Here is a 15942-nt window from a genome sequence, read left to right on the forward strand (position 1 = left end):
AGTCCGGAGTTCCCCCCTTCTCTCCCCATTCTATTATGTTATAAATAGGTCTAGGACCGCTTGATCCATCATAATGAACAGAGAAGAATAAGACAAAATTTTTATATTCTATATGAGTATATTTCATTCGTTTTCTATGCAAATTGATCTTCAAACTTTTTACATTTTAGGAGCAAATTTTATTAAACGCCAATCAAAAGACTGTTCCTTCGCTGAAAAAAGAAACAAGAAACAAGAAAAAATAGTGTGCCTACCAATAGTTTTTGTTACACAAGTAGACTCCCCCTGGTAGACTTTAGAGACTTTATTCCTACATAATTTGTTCCATTTATGTTTGAAAAGAACGAGTTAAAATATCGACAACTGATTCATTGATTACTGAATCAGCCGATTCAGCGACCCGTAGCATGGCCCATCAGATTCAATTTTCTGAATCTTATAACGCTGAATTAAACCAGCACGGCCAGGGGCTCCCGTCCAATCAGTTCCTATGCATCAGCCTTATTTGATTGTGGTTACATTATAACATCGTTGTTTTTGTAATATTTGATTATTAGTCATGTTGGGATGAAGTACATCGAGCCAAATGGGATTAGCTAGATGAAGCTATAAGGGCATAATTTCTCACCATTAACAGATAATTAAAGACACAGAGATTTCAGATAGTCTCTTTCAAGTGCAAATGTCTTCTGCTCACAATGGCTATGCAGATACAGCTAGAAGGATGCCGTCTTCAACTAAAAGGAAAACAAGAGAGCTTAACACTTCGTGTTCTTTCCTTTTTTCTGCTAGGCTAATGGAATGATGGGGAGACTTTCTTGGAAACAAAGGAAGGGGTGTTCTAGAGTTTTGTATCAGTAGCTGACCGGAATGGACCATGGCAGTCACAGGCTTTCTAGGTTGGCAAGACTGCTGAGTCCATAAAACTCTGTGATCTCCGCCATCGACATTGAAAACTAAGACAATTCAGATCATTAAAGGAGAGTTGTTCTCAGTTGAACAGCAACTGAAAACATTGCATCTACTGTAAATGTGTTTCGCATGAAATAAATTGCACATTTAGGCTTTATACACAATGCCAATGTCACTTTCGAGTCTCGTTTCTTTAGCTAAAGCATGCAATACTTGACAGCCACATACATGCAAATTTGCACTGTCATACATCTGCTGCATATACATAAAGGTACCAATAGTATTAGAATGTCACATTGCTTTCTGATTTTCAGTAAACAAACTCCACAGCTTATGGGGCAGAAAGCTGATGATATGGTTGAAATTATACCACCAGAAAAAGCATATATCATGATAAGAAAGAAGCTAAAAGTTATTAGCTTCAGTCTACCTACAGACCTCAGGAGCAAATCCCACCTTTGACTCCTTTACATCATAGATAATCCTCAAGTTCTGCTGTTGATAATTTCCCATAATTGCAAACTCATCCTCTCTCCGCAAGCTCGCCAATGCCATGCACACTTGTGAAGCATCCTTCTTTACTACATACATAATCCCCGAGGCATCAACGTTAACCTGAACATCACTACCCACAATGCCACCACCATTGCTGAAATGGAATTGCAGTGTTGGAATGCTCACTTCGGTGAAGCCACTCAAGTTGAAACACGTATCTAAAATGGAAAAGCTAGGTGCAGAAGGGAACTCAGCTGCTTGCTTCACAAACTCATCCTTTACTGACTTGTACAGGGAAGGGCCTAGTCTGGTTATCACTGTCCCAGAATCAATCAAAGTCCTGCCGCTGCTTGAAACATCAGCAGGAGAAGGTGAAGAAGCATTTATATAAACCCCACCAACAGTAATTCCAATTAAATGAAGAAGATAAAATGTAGGGACTTGGGGATGCTGAAACATGGAGGTATAAACAAAAGGGGTTGTGTTATAAGCAAATGTAAAGGAAGAATTCCCTAGAATCAGGGAACCTGAAGTTTCATGGGCAGATGGCAGACAGTAGGAAAAAACACCATTGTACTTAGCAAATGTCTGAGAGATCAAAGAAGGGGGGCTCCTCCCAAGGCCTAGCAATCCAGCTGCTCCACCAAATAATCCTCGATTGTTGTGTCCACATCCAAATAGAAAGCCACCAATCGTGTCAGTGCCAATCATCAGCGTGTCGCGTACCAGATCCCCTCGTGTGTATGACCCGTCGCCATAACCTACATCATAGGCACAGGTGGAAGCAGATGCACAACCAGCAGACATCTCGAAGGATCCACAAGCAGAGGAATTGCAAGCAATTGGGATGTAGGAGGAAGAAAGGGAAGAGTTGTAGAGTGAGTCCTGTTGTTGGTAGCAGTATGTGCAAGGTGAGCACTGAACCCATGTGAGGTCACTTCCTGTGTCCACAAGCACACTCATTTGCTGACTCCCAATTCCAATTCTGGTGACATAATTGAGTGTGTCTAACTTCCTTCCTGATGTCAAAGGAACACGAGCCCCATCGGCTGTATCGATTGATTTGCCGGCATGTTGTTCATGCTTGCTTACCAGGCTCTGTAAGAAGGCCACACGGGCTATATCTGATTTCAGTCTCCTCTTGTGCCTTCTTTGATCCCATTGCCAAAGCCTTCTTAGTTCAAGCAAAATTGCATCCTCACCCTTCCCCCTTCTTCCTGTCCATGAAACTGAGAAAAGGATGCAACAGCCAACACATTAGCCATGGAATCTGGTTCTGCCTGATTGATCGCAGTGATCGAATACACGACCATGGACCAATCTAAGTGCTAAATTTATGAAGAGACAAGACCACATTCGGTCCACAAAAATAGAGCCTTACTTGGTTGCACCGGTGTTGATGCAGGTGCATCATCATAACCCACCAACTGGCTCAGCTGAATTGAGTGTCTTTCCACCGACGGAGTGCAGTTGCAGCTAGTTTGACATATGAAGAGCACCGAGAAAATGGTAAAAAAAAGAGCAGAAGAAGCCATGGAAGAGAAGTAAAGTGGAAACAGCACAGGGAGAGAGAGAGAGAGAGTCAGACAGATAACAGAAACAGAGAAGAAGAAGAAGAAGAAGGGGTCGGGTTCTTGTTGGTCTTGGATTTATGGATGATAACAACAAGAAGGGGAGGCCGTGGCATGATGTCCCGCTCAAATACACTGGTGGGGGAAATTATTTTTGGGATTCACATGCATTAGTCCTGGCATCAAATGGTACAAGACTTTCCTAGCCTGTCTTTTGGAACAATGCTCGTGAGGTGATCGAACACCATAATGGAGATGAAAATGGTATCAGAGAACAGCATCAATCATGTATCACGTACCTGTACACCACATGTTGCCATTTTCTTTACGTGGTGAAAATGAGTTCTTGTCTTTTTTAATTTCTTATCCCACTTGTCTTTTCCACCCTGAGATGTTCACATACCAAATCATCTCATACATATTACTACAGCCAATTTACTTGATCTTTCTCCCTTATCCTTGAGCCATCAATGGTGGTGTACACCAAAATGAAAATAACAGTTTATTGGTGCCTTGTGAACGGTAAGAGAAAGAGTCTAAGCAGAATTTTGATTCCTTGTCTTTTGGGAGTTTGTCGTGTTCTATAGTTCAACCGGTGACTACCTTCCAAAGTATTGCACCTTGGAAGTTTCTTTCTTGGCTTTCACAAAATTATTCCTGTCTGACACAACGAGTTAAAGCAAAGGACGACTCCAAGCTCGAGATGAAGAATTAATCTTACTGGTCCCATGACAGATGATGATCTGTGCTTAGTTCACGTTATTATACTATTCACATATTGTGGGCTTCACGGTTTTTTCAACCAACCACATGATTTTATTCACTACATCCAGATGAAAACTGTCACTTCCAAGTGCAAATACAAGCACACAATCTATTGCAGGCAGTGAAGTTTTCAACATCCTGCAAGGCCGTATCTCACACCCCATTTAGCTCAGGAGACTCTGGTAGGGCAGTACATGTTAGATCTGGGGAAAGGCTAGTTCAGTCCTGTCCATGGATTTTACCTACCACCAGGACATTACCGCGAGGAAGCTTAGCCTACGGAGGGACGGAACTGGGACTTGGCTTAACATTAGAGTGCTATGGGCACTCGCGAGCTTCATGCGTCGAGCTCATCCTCTAACCCACTGCATGAGGTGGGTTCTGAGGCCTTCTAAGCTTGAGAATTAGAGAGGCCCAGCCCGATAAGGAGTTGGGCTAAGGCCGGGCCGCAGCTTGTAACTGTGGACTTGCCCAATCAATATTAAAAAATATATTTTTAATATAAAAGAATGTATAATTAACTATAATAATATATATAGTTATGTATATATGGTACATAATAAAATAATATTAAATATAAATTATCGAGGTGAGTCAAGTTGAGTTGGCCCACCTAGGCCTCTGCCCGGCGCCCAATTTTTGAAAAATTGAGTATTGCTTAAATCACATTTTTACTCGTCAGGTTCCCAGCTCAATGCCCAGGCTTAAGCCCTTCCACATTACATGCTAGATAAATAGTTGTTAGATAAATAAAGAACAATCTTATTGTTTGATCTTTTCTTGATGAGAATTTTCACTATATAGTATTAGTTCACATATTTTTCTCATTGTTCTTCTTTCAACCACGGATCTGTAGAAGATCAATTCATGGAGATTATTGTTCCTTGCTATATAAGAAACTTGGTAAAAGCCAAACCAGTTAGGTAATAGACAAAATCTGGGCCCATTAAAATTAATTGTTAAAGTAATTTTCTTGCAATCCAACCATATAGGTACAATCTTAAAAGTGATTTGGTGAGAAGCATGTATTAAATTAGTTACTTTTTTACTTTGATAATGTTTTTTTAATAATCTAAACATCAACGGTTCGTATAACATCAAAATTTTGATAAACATAAGGGATAGATTTCCTTTTTACAAAATAGCTTGAAGCAAAACATGATTTATATAAAATTGGTATTTAAAAACGCATTACGAAGTTCAAATTTTGTTTTAAACTTTTTTTAGCACAAATTTAGAAAGTTTGGTTGGTTTCTATCCCTTTCCTAAGTAATCTGATATTTACCAATTAGTCTATGTATATTCCAAGAACAACTTCCACTACCGGTCGACAGGGACAAGCACTCACGGATCTAAAACTTCTGTGGCCCATCAACTTGGTCAAGTTCATGAATGGCGCCCAGCTTTTTCCTTGTCGCATTTTCTTGCGTATCTATAGAATGGAATACTCGTGACGAGTTTACAACATGAGACTTCCGACAGGATGAATCAAAGTGAAGAAACAAGACAAAATCAGGCCATACCGAAATATTATTGCAACTGTCTAGGACATATGTAAGCATCACTCAAACACAATTTATAATGTAAGTAGAACGAAAGTTTCGGTCCAAGTTGATTATTTTAAAATTACGTGTGTTCCTGTACATAACAGGAAAGAATGGACAAGAAATAACTCTAAAACTAAGCTAACTATTCAAATGATTTGTCTTTTTTTTTGTTAGCCTATTTGATAGTTGCAACAGTGTGAGTTCCCTGGATCATTCTCTTCTTTTTCCTTTTCTTTTTCTTCTACAACTTGTTCTTATTTTTCTCAACAGCAGCGAGGGCGGGATGCTTAGTAGTTGATGGTTATTTTGCTTCTGAACTTCGAGAGTAAAAGAAAAAGGAAAGAAGCTTTGGCCTCTCGAAGATATTTCCTTCTTCCCTAATTCTAATTTTGGTATGATTCATGTTTCAGCAAATCAATGGGTCTAAATCACAAACATTTACGATATTGAAATCTGATCAGAATCCAGCTTTTGAATTAACAATTGATTGAATACAACATTTTAGTATACAAATTCGAATCATATATTCATATATTAAAAACCGACTTCCAAAATGGATAGATACTGGATGTGAGATATTTATTTAAAACTGAATTGTATCTTTTTTAAATTTAATTCGGATATAACGTTTTAATTGAATATTAGATTTTTTTTTTCATATCTGATTTGGTGGGATAGCCGATCGGCATCCATCCCTGCCAGTGCTACCACCTTATTAGTCCCTAACTCAGAGTAACGAGTCGGTGTTTGACTGGTTGCTACACCTCCCTGGCCAATTTTAGCAACCCCACCTACCCTGCCACCATCCAAATCCATAAAAATATTGAGGGCCAAACTGAGTCACTGACCCTTTCTCTCGGACCACCAACTTCAATATCTTCTGCCCTGAGCGAGAGAATTGGGAGGGAGATACGGGAAGGGAAGTTATGGAGTTAACGGCACAGCAGCTCAGGGGGTTCAACGGCTCCGACGCCGGAAAACCGATCTATGTCGCGATCAAGGGGAGGATCTTCGACGTGTCAGCCGCCCGGAACTTCTACGGGCCCGGTGGCGATTATTGCATGTTTGCCGGCAAGGACGCCAGCAGGGCGCTAGCCAAGATGAGCAAGAAGGAGGAAGATATCTGCTCTTCCTTGGACGGACTTTCCGAGAACGAACTGGGCGTCCTCCTTGACTGGGAGAAGAAGTTCGAGGCCAAGTATGCTGTTGTTGGTCGCGTCGTGTAGTACTCGAATATGTGGAAACATGTTAATGGGTCCTTTTCTCTTTATGGTATGAGTATCCGTGTAAAACTCAAGTGGGTATTTTGGGTTTCTCAGTATACTGATTCCGGGAGTGTCTGAATGGATTCTCATGGTTAACGATGTGGGCTTATAAGAGATCTGTTCTTATTATCGTGATTGGGGGTGTTCTTAGTGTTCATTTCTGTGTTAGATGACAGTCTGCTCCTGAACTTTGTTGCTAATCTTTTGGTGCTTTATGAGCGTTTGTTCTGAATCTTCTGATAGCATCCCCTTTGTTAAAACTTCGAGGGTCGCGTCGTCTAGTTCTCAATGTCGATGGGCCCTTTTCTCTCTATAGTATGGACATATCTGAAAAAACCCAAGTGGGTATATCTCATTATCCTGGTTCAGTGAGTGTCTGAGTGGATTCTCATGGTTAGCGGTATAACGTTACAAGTGATCCATTATTGTTATCAGGATTGGTGGTGTTCTTCGTGTTCATTTCTGTGTTAGTTGACAGGCTTCTCCTTATCTTTGCTGCTAAACTATTGGTGCTTTATGAGTGTTTGCTTCTGAATCTCTTGATAGCATCTCTGATAGAACTTCTGGGAATGCATTTGACCACTAGGGGTGTCGTGGATCTGCTTCACTTGTTTTGAGCAGACCAATTTATTAGGAGTATTGAAGGCTGGAGCATCCTTGGTAAGCCGTGTTCAATCTGTTCGGTCTTTCCCTTTAGACCACCGGAAAACGAGGTAAAAATTGATAGGAATTTTTAGTCAATTGCTTGAACTCCACCTCTTGAAATATAATGTTTTGGTTCGCATGTGCAAATTACTGTGAATTAGATTGGCGGAAAACTAGGTTTTTCACACCCAAATGGGGTTTCATAATTTCGTTTTTCATTAAGGTGGAGTACCAACGGTGGATGTACTCTCTTTTGTCGTTGACATGCTACGCCACTTCTTCCCTTTCTTCCAAAGTATTCTGGCATGTACATGTGGTTGATGTAGCTAGAGGTTGTTAAAGACAGGAGGGACGTTCCTTTATTCTTCGAGGAGACCGGTGAAGCATTTACTTTTTCTTCTCCAGTCTCTTCGTCATGTTTCATTCTTTGTGAATATCTTAGAGCAACGGTATAACTCTGACTACCAACGTCACTATTTAATGGTGGCTGACAAGACAAGAGAATGTTGGGCTATCATGATGCAGCCGATGGAGAATCCCTTAAAGAGTTCTTGATGTCAATGCAAGTCTTTTCCTCTGTTGGTTGAAAAATGAAAATACATTTTTAGTTGGCTATTGATAACATCATATTCTTGTGCATAAGCAGTCAAGGAAAACCCTACAGGAGCAGCATTTTGGTGAAGCATAGTACATATAATATACTGATCATTAGGATGTTATTAGCTTATCCGATCAATTGAACCAGCTTTGCATGGCTTGAGAAAGTGGATCAATACGTACTTTTCTTATTAATGTACTTTAGTTTCTTCAGATCAAGAACTAAGGATATCTGTTTTTTATGTTAATAGTTAATACTGCAAGTCACATTACATGGTTTGGCTGAAATGAGGTAGCTATTGCACTGTATGCTTGTGGTGATAATTGATTTTGTAGCGTGGAAGTACTTTTTATTTCCACACATTGAAAGGCTTGGAATGATGGGTGTATTAAGTTTTAGCTTTTCATGCTTTGCTGTGTGGAGTTCGCAAGGTTTACCTTATTCTGCTATTCATGGTTCTTTTGGGAAAACTTTTATTCAGCAGAAGTTGTACTACAGGCGTAATTACTAATTACTACTTCAGATCAAATTTTCACTTGTGTCTCCATTACATCAAATGCGATTTCCATCATTTGACGTCCACCTTTATTTCTACTTTTATCACGTTTTATTTGTCATCAATTCCACCATTCACCACCTATCTGCCACTGTCCTTCTTCAATCACTTTCTGTTTGTTGTCTTCACTGTCCACCACCTTTCATTGATCATAATCTCCATAATCATCCATTTTCTCTGTCATTTACATACAGAACCTATCATTCTCTCAATAGTCGATCACCTTCCACTCACCATATATTTCCGCTAAATCACCACCCCCTCTCCATCTGGACTAAATACAGTAGGTGGGCTTGGTGGCAAATAGGCGATGGTGATAAAACTGCTGATGGGTACTGTGTAGTATTGTACAGTAAATGGCAAGGTACTCCAAAATCAATTTCTCGTGTACCCTTCTTTGACTAGCCTTAGTATTTTTGTACATGTTATTGCTGTATACAGCCTGCTGGATGCATCACTACCACTAGCTCGTATCTGGGGTTGGAAGCTTGCTTCCTTGGAAGCATCCACTCCCTCAGAAGCTTGCTTTCTGCTACTGGTAAGCTTACACTCTTAGATCTCCCGTGTCGTTCATCTTCTTTTGTTACCTGTCATATATGTACACACACATACATACGCATACACAAGCACACTGACGCATATAGATACTACAATTATTCAATAACTTTTGTGGTTCCTTTCTTGGTCTTTCTAAAATTTTTTCCTGCTCCTGTTGATGTAGCCTGTTGTTTCTTTGTACATTAGCTTTTTAATTTGATGTGTCTTCTTTGTGGCTCACGGGAACTTCATAACGCATCCTGCTTGATAAATCATAATATCTTTTGGCCCTTGCTCTGTGGTGTCCAGTCCTTATATCTATATTGAATCTTGTAACTAGCCAAAGCAACATAGAAGCAGCTGCTGAACTGCAAATAACTTGCTCGTTTCTATGGTTTTGTTGGTTTATGTTGTCAATTTAGTGATTGGTGGTATCGCAGAGCTGGTATTCCTGTTTTTAAATTTGTCTTCGTTTCCTTTTGACCCTCTGTATGTGTTATTACATAGTTGGTATTCCACCGTGTCGATGTGGTTTGTGGTTCAATAGCCCTGATAATCTGAATAGAAGTTCAGTTTGGCTTCTTTCTTGATGAAAAGTTGATTTTTACTTGAATTGTGTCTTAAGTGCTATGTCATGTTACTGCAGTTGGTGCGGTTACAAATACTTCCTTCTCTCAAAAACTTCAACATTTGAAACCGTGAACTAATTTTGTAGTGTTTTCTGGGTGGTGGCCTTATCATGAAGTATATAACATGCACACTGCCTTGTTATGCAAAAGACAGCCTCATTCGAACCCAGGTTTGCTCATTTTTGCTTAGTTTTAACCTCCACAAAATTAAGCCCCAGCTTTTCATAGAAAGCTCAGATCATTACGCAACCCTTCTTCAATCAGTGTTACAAAATGGATCGATCAAATCCAGGGAGGGGGAACTGGATACAGGTTGGATCTTGCACGGGTAACGATTGACAAAGAACCTTAGTATGACTGGTCAGACCCATTTGCATGTCTCCCTTGCACTTTGAAGTTTGAATATCAGCATGAATAATGGGTACTAGATAGGCTATTATATGTGTTGCAATCCTATTCGATATGGATTTCTTTGGTGTGATTTATGGAACTTATTTTAGAAAAAAAAATTGCACCCTATACATGACAAGTATCATTCTCAAAAATTCTTCATTGTTAATGGTTGAGTATGGGGTGGCATAACCGGATACAGGAACCAATATGGGTCTTCTCTTGAATCAATGACCAAGCTGCATCCATATCCACGCATGTTATAGATTTGGCACATCTAATATTCTAATTGGACAAGGATGAATTTCTCATAAACCTGACCGCTTTTCAGCCCTCCAATGTTTATGGATCTGGACCACAGATGAACCTCAGACACATGGAGTCATAATCCGGGTAACATGGCTCTTCAGCCAGACACCGGATCCAACAAGTTTATCCAGTCAGGAATTTGGATCCATGTCAAACAATGTGCCTGACCAGGCTGGGCGGTGCTTGTAGCTAAGTTCGGAAGGCTCAGGCTTGACTCAATGCAAAAGTAGAGATCAATGGCTGCTCGAGGCTCATGCCGAGACTGTCGCTGCTGACTATGTCGTTCACATCTGTTGCCTAGGTTCATTCATCCTTTTCTGCAGCTTGTTCACTGTAACGAGCCATGCAAAGTTCAATTCAAACTCTCGGTCCTTAGCCTCTAAACGCTGTTAAGTTTGCATGGTTGCGCAAGTTGTGTCGCTAGAACTTTATAAGTTAACTACGCAAAATCTTTAAGTCAAGGTGAGCAGATAATAAGACGGGGAATGCGAGAAAAGTGTCAAATTGAAGACTTTGATCAAACTTATCTAACCTTTCCCGGTATCTTTTTCAGTGTTGCAAGGCTTGGGGGTCGAGTAAGTTCAACCCTCTAACCAAGTAGATAAGTAAATTGTTAGATTAAAAATAAGATGTTTCTACGTAGCACAATCACTATGCAAGTCCATCTAAGAGAACGGGGGAGATGTGATTTCGAAAATCACATGGAAGGGATATAATAGTAGCAACTGGACTTTACATGGTGGAGAATGCCACTTACAGCCCCAATAAGTAAGACAGGTAGTCATATAGAAATTGTATTGTCGGTTTAATTTTTGTAGGTGTTACTTTCATAAATTGTAGACAGTGGGATCACAATACCTTAGTTGATAGGTGCACCATACCCCATCCACGTTCTGATACGGCACAAAATTACAACCGCATGAAAATGAAATGCCTTAAAATCTTGTTTTTTTCTAAGAGGCTGGTTGTTAATTTCCTACTCATCCAAAAAAATGCCACTGACATCAATTTGTGATTGTGAGAGAGAGAAGAGAGAGAGAGAGAGATCTATTTTGTGATTGTGAGAGAGAGAAGAGGGAGAGAGAGAGAGAGGTGACACTTTCTAACATGCACTTTTCCATTATTTTGGTGTTTGTTTCGACTATAATGGAATTTCCTTAGCACTTTCCCCTGGAAATGCATTGACACAAACAATCCCGTAAACCAAATCATAGGCTGTCTGTCGCGAGAGCCCTCAGAGGCTTAAACCCTCCGCTGCTATCCGGCTGTCTTCCTGACAAGGCCAACCAGCAGTCGGCACCCAAAGAGAAGAACAGAGGCCGGAAGACATGGATGGTGGTGGCGCAGCGGTGACGGTCCAGAGATTCCACCAGCCCAAATACGTCGACGCCCTCAGGTGGCTCCCTCCTTCCTCCCCCTTCCACCGCCACGTCGTCGCCTCACTCTACGACTTCGACTCCGACTCCTCCTCCATCGACATCTTCTCCCTCCATGCCACCGCTAGCACCGCCATCACCAATTCCGGTGCCAGGTCCCTTACCAACCTCGACGTAGTCTCATCTTCCCCTTCCTCTGGCAGGTTCTCCATCCTCAGAGTCTCCCCATCTCGTAACACCCACAAGCCCATTGTTGCCGCGGCCTCCTCCTTGTCGGGCTCCCTCTATTTCTTTGTCGTCGACGCCGTCGAGCCGACCCTCGAAGCAGAATTGTCACTCACCCCGTCCGACGGGCCGTTCCACAATGGTGGTATCGCGGGAATGGATCTAGAGGAAGGCAGATGCGAGGCCATCACTGTTGGGGAGGATGGGAGGGTGAACATAGCATGGATCGGCCAGGCGGGAGGCGTGAACCATCGGCGCGTCTTCGACAGCGGGGGCCTGGTTTCATATAGCGCCGTCTGCTGGGCGTCTCCCGCAGAATTCGTGACGGGAGGCCCCGGGTTTAATCTGCAGTGGTGGGATCAGAGGAAAACTGGGGGTCCCGTTTCTCATTCTACTGGAAAATGGTTGGATTCTTGTTCCTTTTCGTTCAATTATCTTATTCATTGTTTGTCATTTTATTTTGATTTGTATAATATGTGAAAATTTCTGTTTCTAATAAATGTGAGTTTGTAGACCTACCGAGCGGAGAGTAAATATTGATCAGCAATATTGAGGATTCATCGTCCTGTTTTTGGCCAATTGTTTACGTGTAGAAGAAATTCTGACAATGTGCGCCCTGCAAGATCAGAGGATTTAAGTTCTTAACAATTTAGAGGAGAATTCCTTCTGATTATTCTAACTTTTTAATGCGGGTTTGACAATGTTATTGTGCTGATGCCTTGAAAATGTGTTTGTCTTTCTTGATGCTTTGGCCACTGCATTTGGTAATTGTCGTAGATTATGATATTATATTTAGTTTCTACATTCATCTACGTGTTCGAGTAATGATTTCCATTTGCTTGTGTCATTTCCTTTCTGCATTGGACATAGTTTTCTTCTTCTCCGTTCATTGGAGAAGATATGTTTTTCTTGCAAGCAAGATCATTTTCATTTTAGTATGTCAGGTTGGCCCTTTATTTTTCTTTTGGGGACCAGTTTCGCTAAGGACAGCAGTTAATTCATTAGTCCTACCATGTTTTTCCTCGTCTACAGGGATTGGCGGACATGCACATTCCAATGAGTATTTTCGATATTGCAAATTCTTGTTCTTAATATCTTTAAGAGCCGATCTTTTTGGTCTTTCTTTATGTGATTACACTTAGGTTAAAGGGAACGTTATTGGCAACCTCTGAGTCAGGTTACTTAAATTTTGAAAACTGTGTAGCTTTTGGCGGTACTTGCATCAGGATTATGCAGCGTAGGAAGAAAAATGATCTCTATTTCTTACCTAAAGAAATATTTTATTGCTAAAGGCTCGTTGGTCCGTCAACATAACTGAAATGTGCACTTGCTCATGTAGGCACCGTTGCAGATCCTTCCCTGTAGTTGACCAATTGTTCAGTAAATCGCTAGAGAGTCACAATTTGAACAGTATTATCACTGACAAATGATTACAAGAAAGTTTCAAACTTAGAGACTTCTTTTAATGGAGAAACCCATCTAAGATTTTTTTGCTTGTTTTGGCAAATCTTTTGGTGCTCTTTTGTCATCCATTAATGAGAGCCCTAAAGTATGTAGGTGCGAAGCAGCTTGTGAGTAGTGATGTGCTTATGTTGCAGGATCCGAGGGACATCACCAGGAATGGTACATTCTGTAGATATCCATCCATCGCGAAAGCATATTTGTGTGGTAAGCCCTCTGTGACTCGTTACTGTTGTTTAAGATGGACTTGCTAATTTCTGCTGTGGTAGTTTAACCAATGTCTTCTGGGGCAGGAAAATTTTCTTGATATATAACTAATATGCTATAATTATGCATGAGTAGGACTTGATGTTATGTGTTTTATTATGCATGGCCTCATGGATTTATGTTTTGCATTGTCACACTTTAGGTGTGAGGGAAGTCAGCCTTGTCTCTTCCAGAACTTGCTTGTTTTGTGTGTAATCTAGATAGTTATCTGCAATCTTAACCAAGATCCCATGATCTATATTCACCTGCAAAATTTAAGTCCAGGAAAAACTAAAACAAGAAGAATATAGCCTTAAATTGTTATGACTTATGAGTTTCGTATCTGATTGATTATGGCCTAAGGTCAACTGTTATAATAACTTTATCATTTAAAGGCAGGAGCATCTTCAGGTGCAGTTTTTGCCTGGGATCTTCGTCAGCCGCAGCAGCCAATTTCATTATCGGGGATGGGGCCTGGTGGAATAATGACTGAATCACTCTCTGAAAGTGAGGTCTGGGAGGTACAATATGATCCATATATACAGTCCATAAACCTGTCTGCTTCAACAGTCCAAATTCCGCCGGTCATGATGTGCTCAGAAGATGGAGTACTAGCAGTTGTAGAAGCAGGTAAATGAACTTTACTTTGAACTATATGCAAATTTTTTTGGTTTCTTTCATTCCTTTACCATTTGGAGCATATATTGTTTCACAAAGACGGAGAAGGACAGTCATCTGCCATACCTATTGCTTGAAAAAAGTTGATGCAAAAGGATTTTATGTACCAGCAACAACCTTGTTGCAGATTACAGCAAAATCAACTATGCGGAATGTTTCAGCACCTGCTTCCTTTTCCACTTCTTGGATTCAACAGTGCCTGCAACACTTATTTTATTATTTCTAGCTCATAATAATAAAATTTTGTAGGTCCTCTGTTTTTTTGTATCTGCTGGTTACGTGAGGTTATGTTCTCTGTTCCTCTGATGGTCGTTCTGTTTCCATTCCACAGGTGAATCTCCCATCGAATTGTTATCTGAGCCATGTGCAATCAATGCTTTTGAAGTCGATCCACATAACCCATCTGTAAGTTAAAAAAGATGTATCTTTATTTTGAGTTGTAGTGATCTTGTTTTGCACAATTAGCAAATTGGTAGCTAACTTCTCTCTCTCTCTGGTGTACAGGCCGTGGTTTGCAGTCTAGAGTGGGAAACAATAGCTGTCTTAACGAGACCATGAAGCTTTACTGTGAGCAGATAACAATACAACAGAGGTCCCCTAGCCATTTAGCACAAAATCATGTGCCTTTCCAGCTCGAGTAGCATGTAGCATCCTGAAATTTATAGAGTAACATGCACATGTTAGAACTGTGTGTACTTGAGAACTTAAAAAAAAATTAAGCATTCGCAGTTCATGGCTGCTCATCTGCCAACGCCTGGATCCGCTCATGGTTTACCGAGGCGGATTTGAGAATTGTACTTGGCAACGATATTCGTCTCCTTGCAGTCTGCAGATCCCATACTACACGGGGGACACGTTTAACTTGTAATCAATCCCCTCTGGCCTCTATATTCCTTAGCCGTCCCCCGATCGAAAGTTCAGATTCGATGGCCGCATTCTGCTGATATGCGCACCGAGCCTTCAATGTCTGCCGCAGAGCTCGAGGCACGTAAAGATTCGGTAGGAAAGGGACCTCCATTGTGGATTCTCTGTGAACAATCGACAAAACCTTGTCCCTTGCGAATTAGAATTTCAGGAATTCTTGAGATCTCTTTGTTGCGCTGCTTAGACCATCAAATGGGGAGTTGAATTATAGTTTCAAAATTTTAGTAAGGATACAAATATAGTTTTTAAAAATTGCTGTATATGATACATGATTTTTTTTAATTTATATATAAATTAAAAAAAATTGAAAGGGAAAGGGAGGGGTCAGGGCCTCTGCCGGCCCTACCAGTGATGGAAAAAGAATCCCGTCTTTGCAAAGCTTTTGGAAACAAAAACAAAAAAAATCTGGTTATCAAAAATATTTGGTTTGTGTTTTTTCCAGTTTTGATGAATAACAAATAGTACTCAAAGCACGAAGCAAACCTATCTTAATTAGTTTCAACATCGGCTGGTTGGGTTAGAATCGCATGACTGGTCGGTTTGGAACACTTTAAAAAGTACATATTTGATTTCATTTTTTAGTTTTATGGATATCTGTATCTGTACGTCTTATAAGCGAACGGGGTTGGTGGATCCTAATATTCACTCTCTTTTAAAAATACTTTTTAGTTCTAGTTCTTTTTCTAAAGGTCAGAAAGGAAAACAGTTTTTGTTGAAGCTAACCTTAACCTTAAAATGAAATGAAACATTTAACAGAAAGCAAAAAAAAAAAAGATTGGTCAACAAAAATAAATTGGACGACAATAATTACCA

General features: G+C 40.5%; 4 protein-coding genes across 4 annotated transcripts; 3 read left to right on the forward strand and 1 right to left on the reverse strand.

The window, feature by feature from the left end:
- Positions 1–1078: 1078 nt before the first annotated feature.
- LOC116249806 (aspartyl protease family protein At5g10770-like) lies at positions 1079–3118 on the reverse strand. The gene is made up of 2 exons (XM_031623080.2): positions 2789–3118; positions 1079–2636 (listed from the first exon to the last, which is right to left on the reverse strand). The coding sequence occupies exons 1-2, from the start codon at positions 2940–2942 to the stop codon at positions 1339–1341; spliced, it is 1452 nt and encodes a 483-aa protein (XP_031478940.1). The 5' UTR covers positions 2943–3118; the 3' UTR covers positions 1079–1338.
- Positions 3119–6093: 2975 nt separating this feature from the next.
- On the forward strand, positions 6094–6690 carry LOC116249988 (probable steroid-binding protein 3). Its single transcript, XM_031623305.2, has one exon. The coding sequence runs from the start codon at positions 6217–6219 to the stop codon at positions 6514–6516; it is 300 nt and encodes a 99-aa protein (XP_031479165.1). The 5' UTR covers positions 6094–6216; the 3' UTR covers positions 6517–6690.
- A 132-nt stretch (positions 6691–6822) lies between these two features.
- Positions 6823–11496, forward strand: LOC126409915 (uncharacterized). The gene is made up of 4 exons (XM_050076806.1): positions 6823–7021; positions 7142–7268; positions 8796–8892; positions 11434–11496. The coding sequence occupies exons 1-4, from the start codon at positions 6946–6948 to the stop codon at positions 11494–11496; spliced, it is 363 nt and encodes a 120-aa protein (XP_049932763.1). The 5' UTR covers positions 6823–6945.
- LOC116249986 (nuclear pore complex protein NUP43) lies at positions 11398–14956 on the forward strand. Its single transcript, XM_031623303.2, has 5 exons — positions 11398–12224; positions 13419–13488; positions 13923–14157; positions 14537–14610; positions 14710–14956. The coding sequence occupies exons 1-5, from the start codon at positions 11548–11550 to the stop codon at positions 14761–14763; spliced, it is 1110 nt and encodes a 369-aa protein (XP_031479163.1). The 5' UTR covers positions 11398–11547; the 3' UTR covers positions 14764–14956.
- The last annotated feature ends 986 nt before the right edge of the window (positions 14957–15942 follow it).

The sequence above is a fragment of the Nymphaea colorata genome, chromosome 3 (genome assembly GCF_008831285.2).
Source record: "Nymphaea colorata isolate Beijing-Zhang1983 chromosome 3, ASM883128v2, whole genome shotgun sequence".
Taxonomy (NCBI): Eukaryota; Viridiplantae; Streptophyta; class Magnoliopsida; order Nymphaeales; family Nymphaeaceae; genus Nymphaea; species Nymphaea colorata.

Bases quoted from the DNA above. Each gene is read 5' to 3' on its own strand.
- LOC116249806 (XM_031623080.2), bottom strand. From the start codon at position 2,942: ATGGCTTCTTCTGCTCTTTTTTTTACCATTTTCTCGGTGCTCTTCATA. The intron at 2,637-2,788 runs GTAAGGCTCTAT...TCCTTTTCTCAG, and splicing joins ATCAACACCGGTGCAACCAA to TTTCATGGACAGGAAGAAGG.
- LOC116249988 (XM_031623305.2), top strand. From the start codon at position 6,217: ATGGAGTTAACGGCACAGCAGCTCAGGGGGTTCAACGGCTCCGACGCC.
- LOC126409915 (XM_050076806.1), top strand. From the start codon at position 6,946: ATGGTTAGCGGTATAACGTTACAAGTGATCCATTATTGTTATCAGGAT. The intron at 7,022-7,141 runs GTTAGTTGACAG...TTTGACCACTAG, and splicing joins TTCTTCGTGTTCATTTCTGT to GGGTGTCGTGGATCTGCTTC. The intron at 7,269-8,795 runs GTAAAAATTGAT...TGCTGTATACAG, and splicing joins TTAGACCACCGGAAAACGAG to CCTGCTGGATGCATCACTAC.
- LOC116249986 (XM_031623303.2), top strand. From the start codon at position 11,548: ATGGATGGTGGTGGCGCAGCGGTGACGGTCCAGAGATTCCACCAGCCC. The intron at 13,489-13,922 runs GTAAGCCCTCTG...TATCATTTAAAG, and splicing joins CGCGAAAGCATATTTGTGTG to GCAGGAGCATCTTCAGGTGC. The intron at 14,611-14,709 runs GTAAGTTAAAAA...TCTGGTGTACAG, and splicing joins TCGATCCACATAACCCATCT to GCCGTGGTTTGCAGTCTAGA.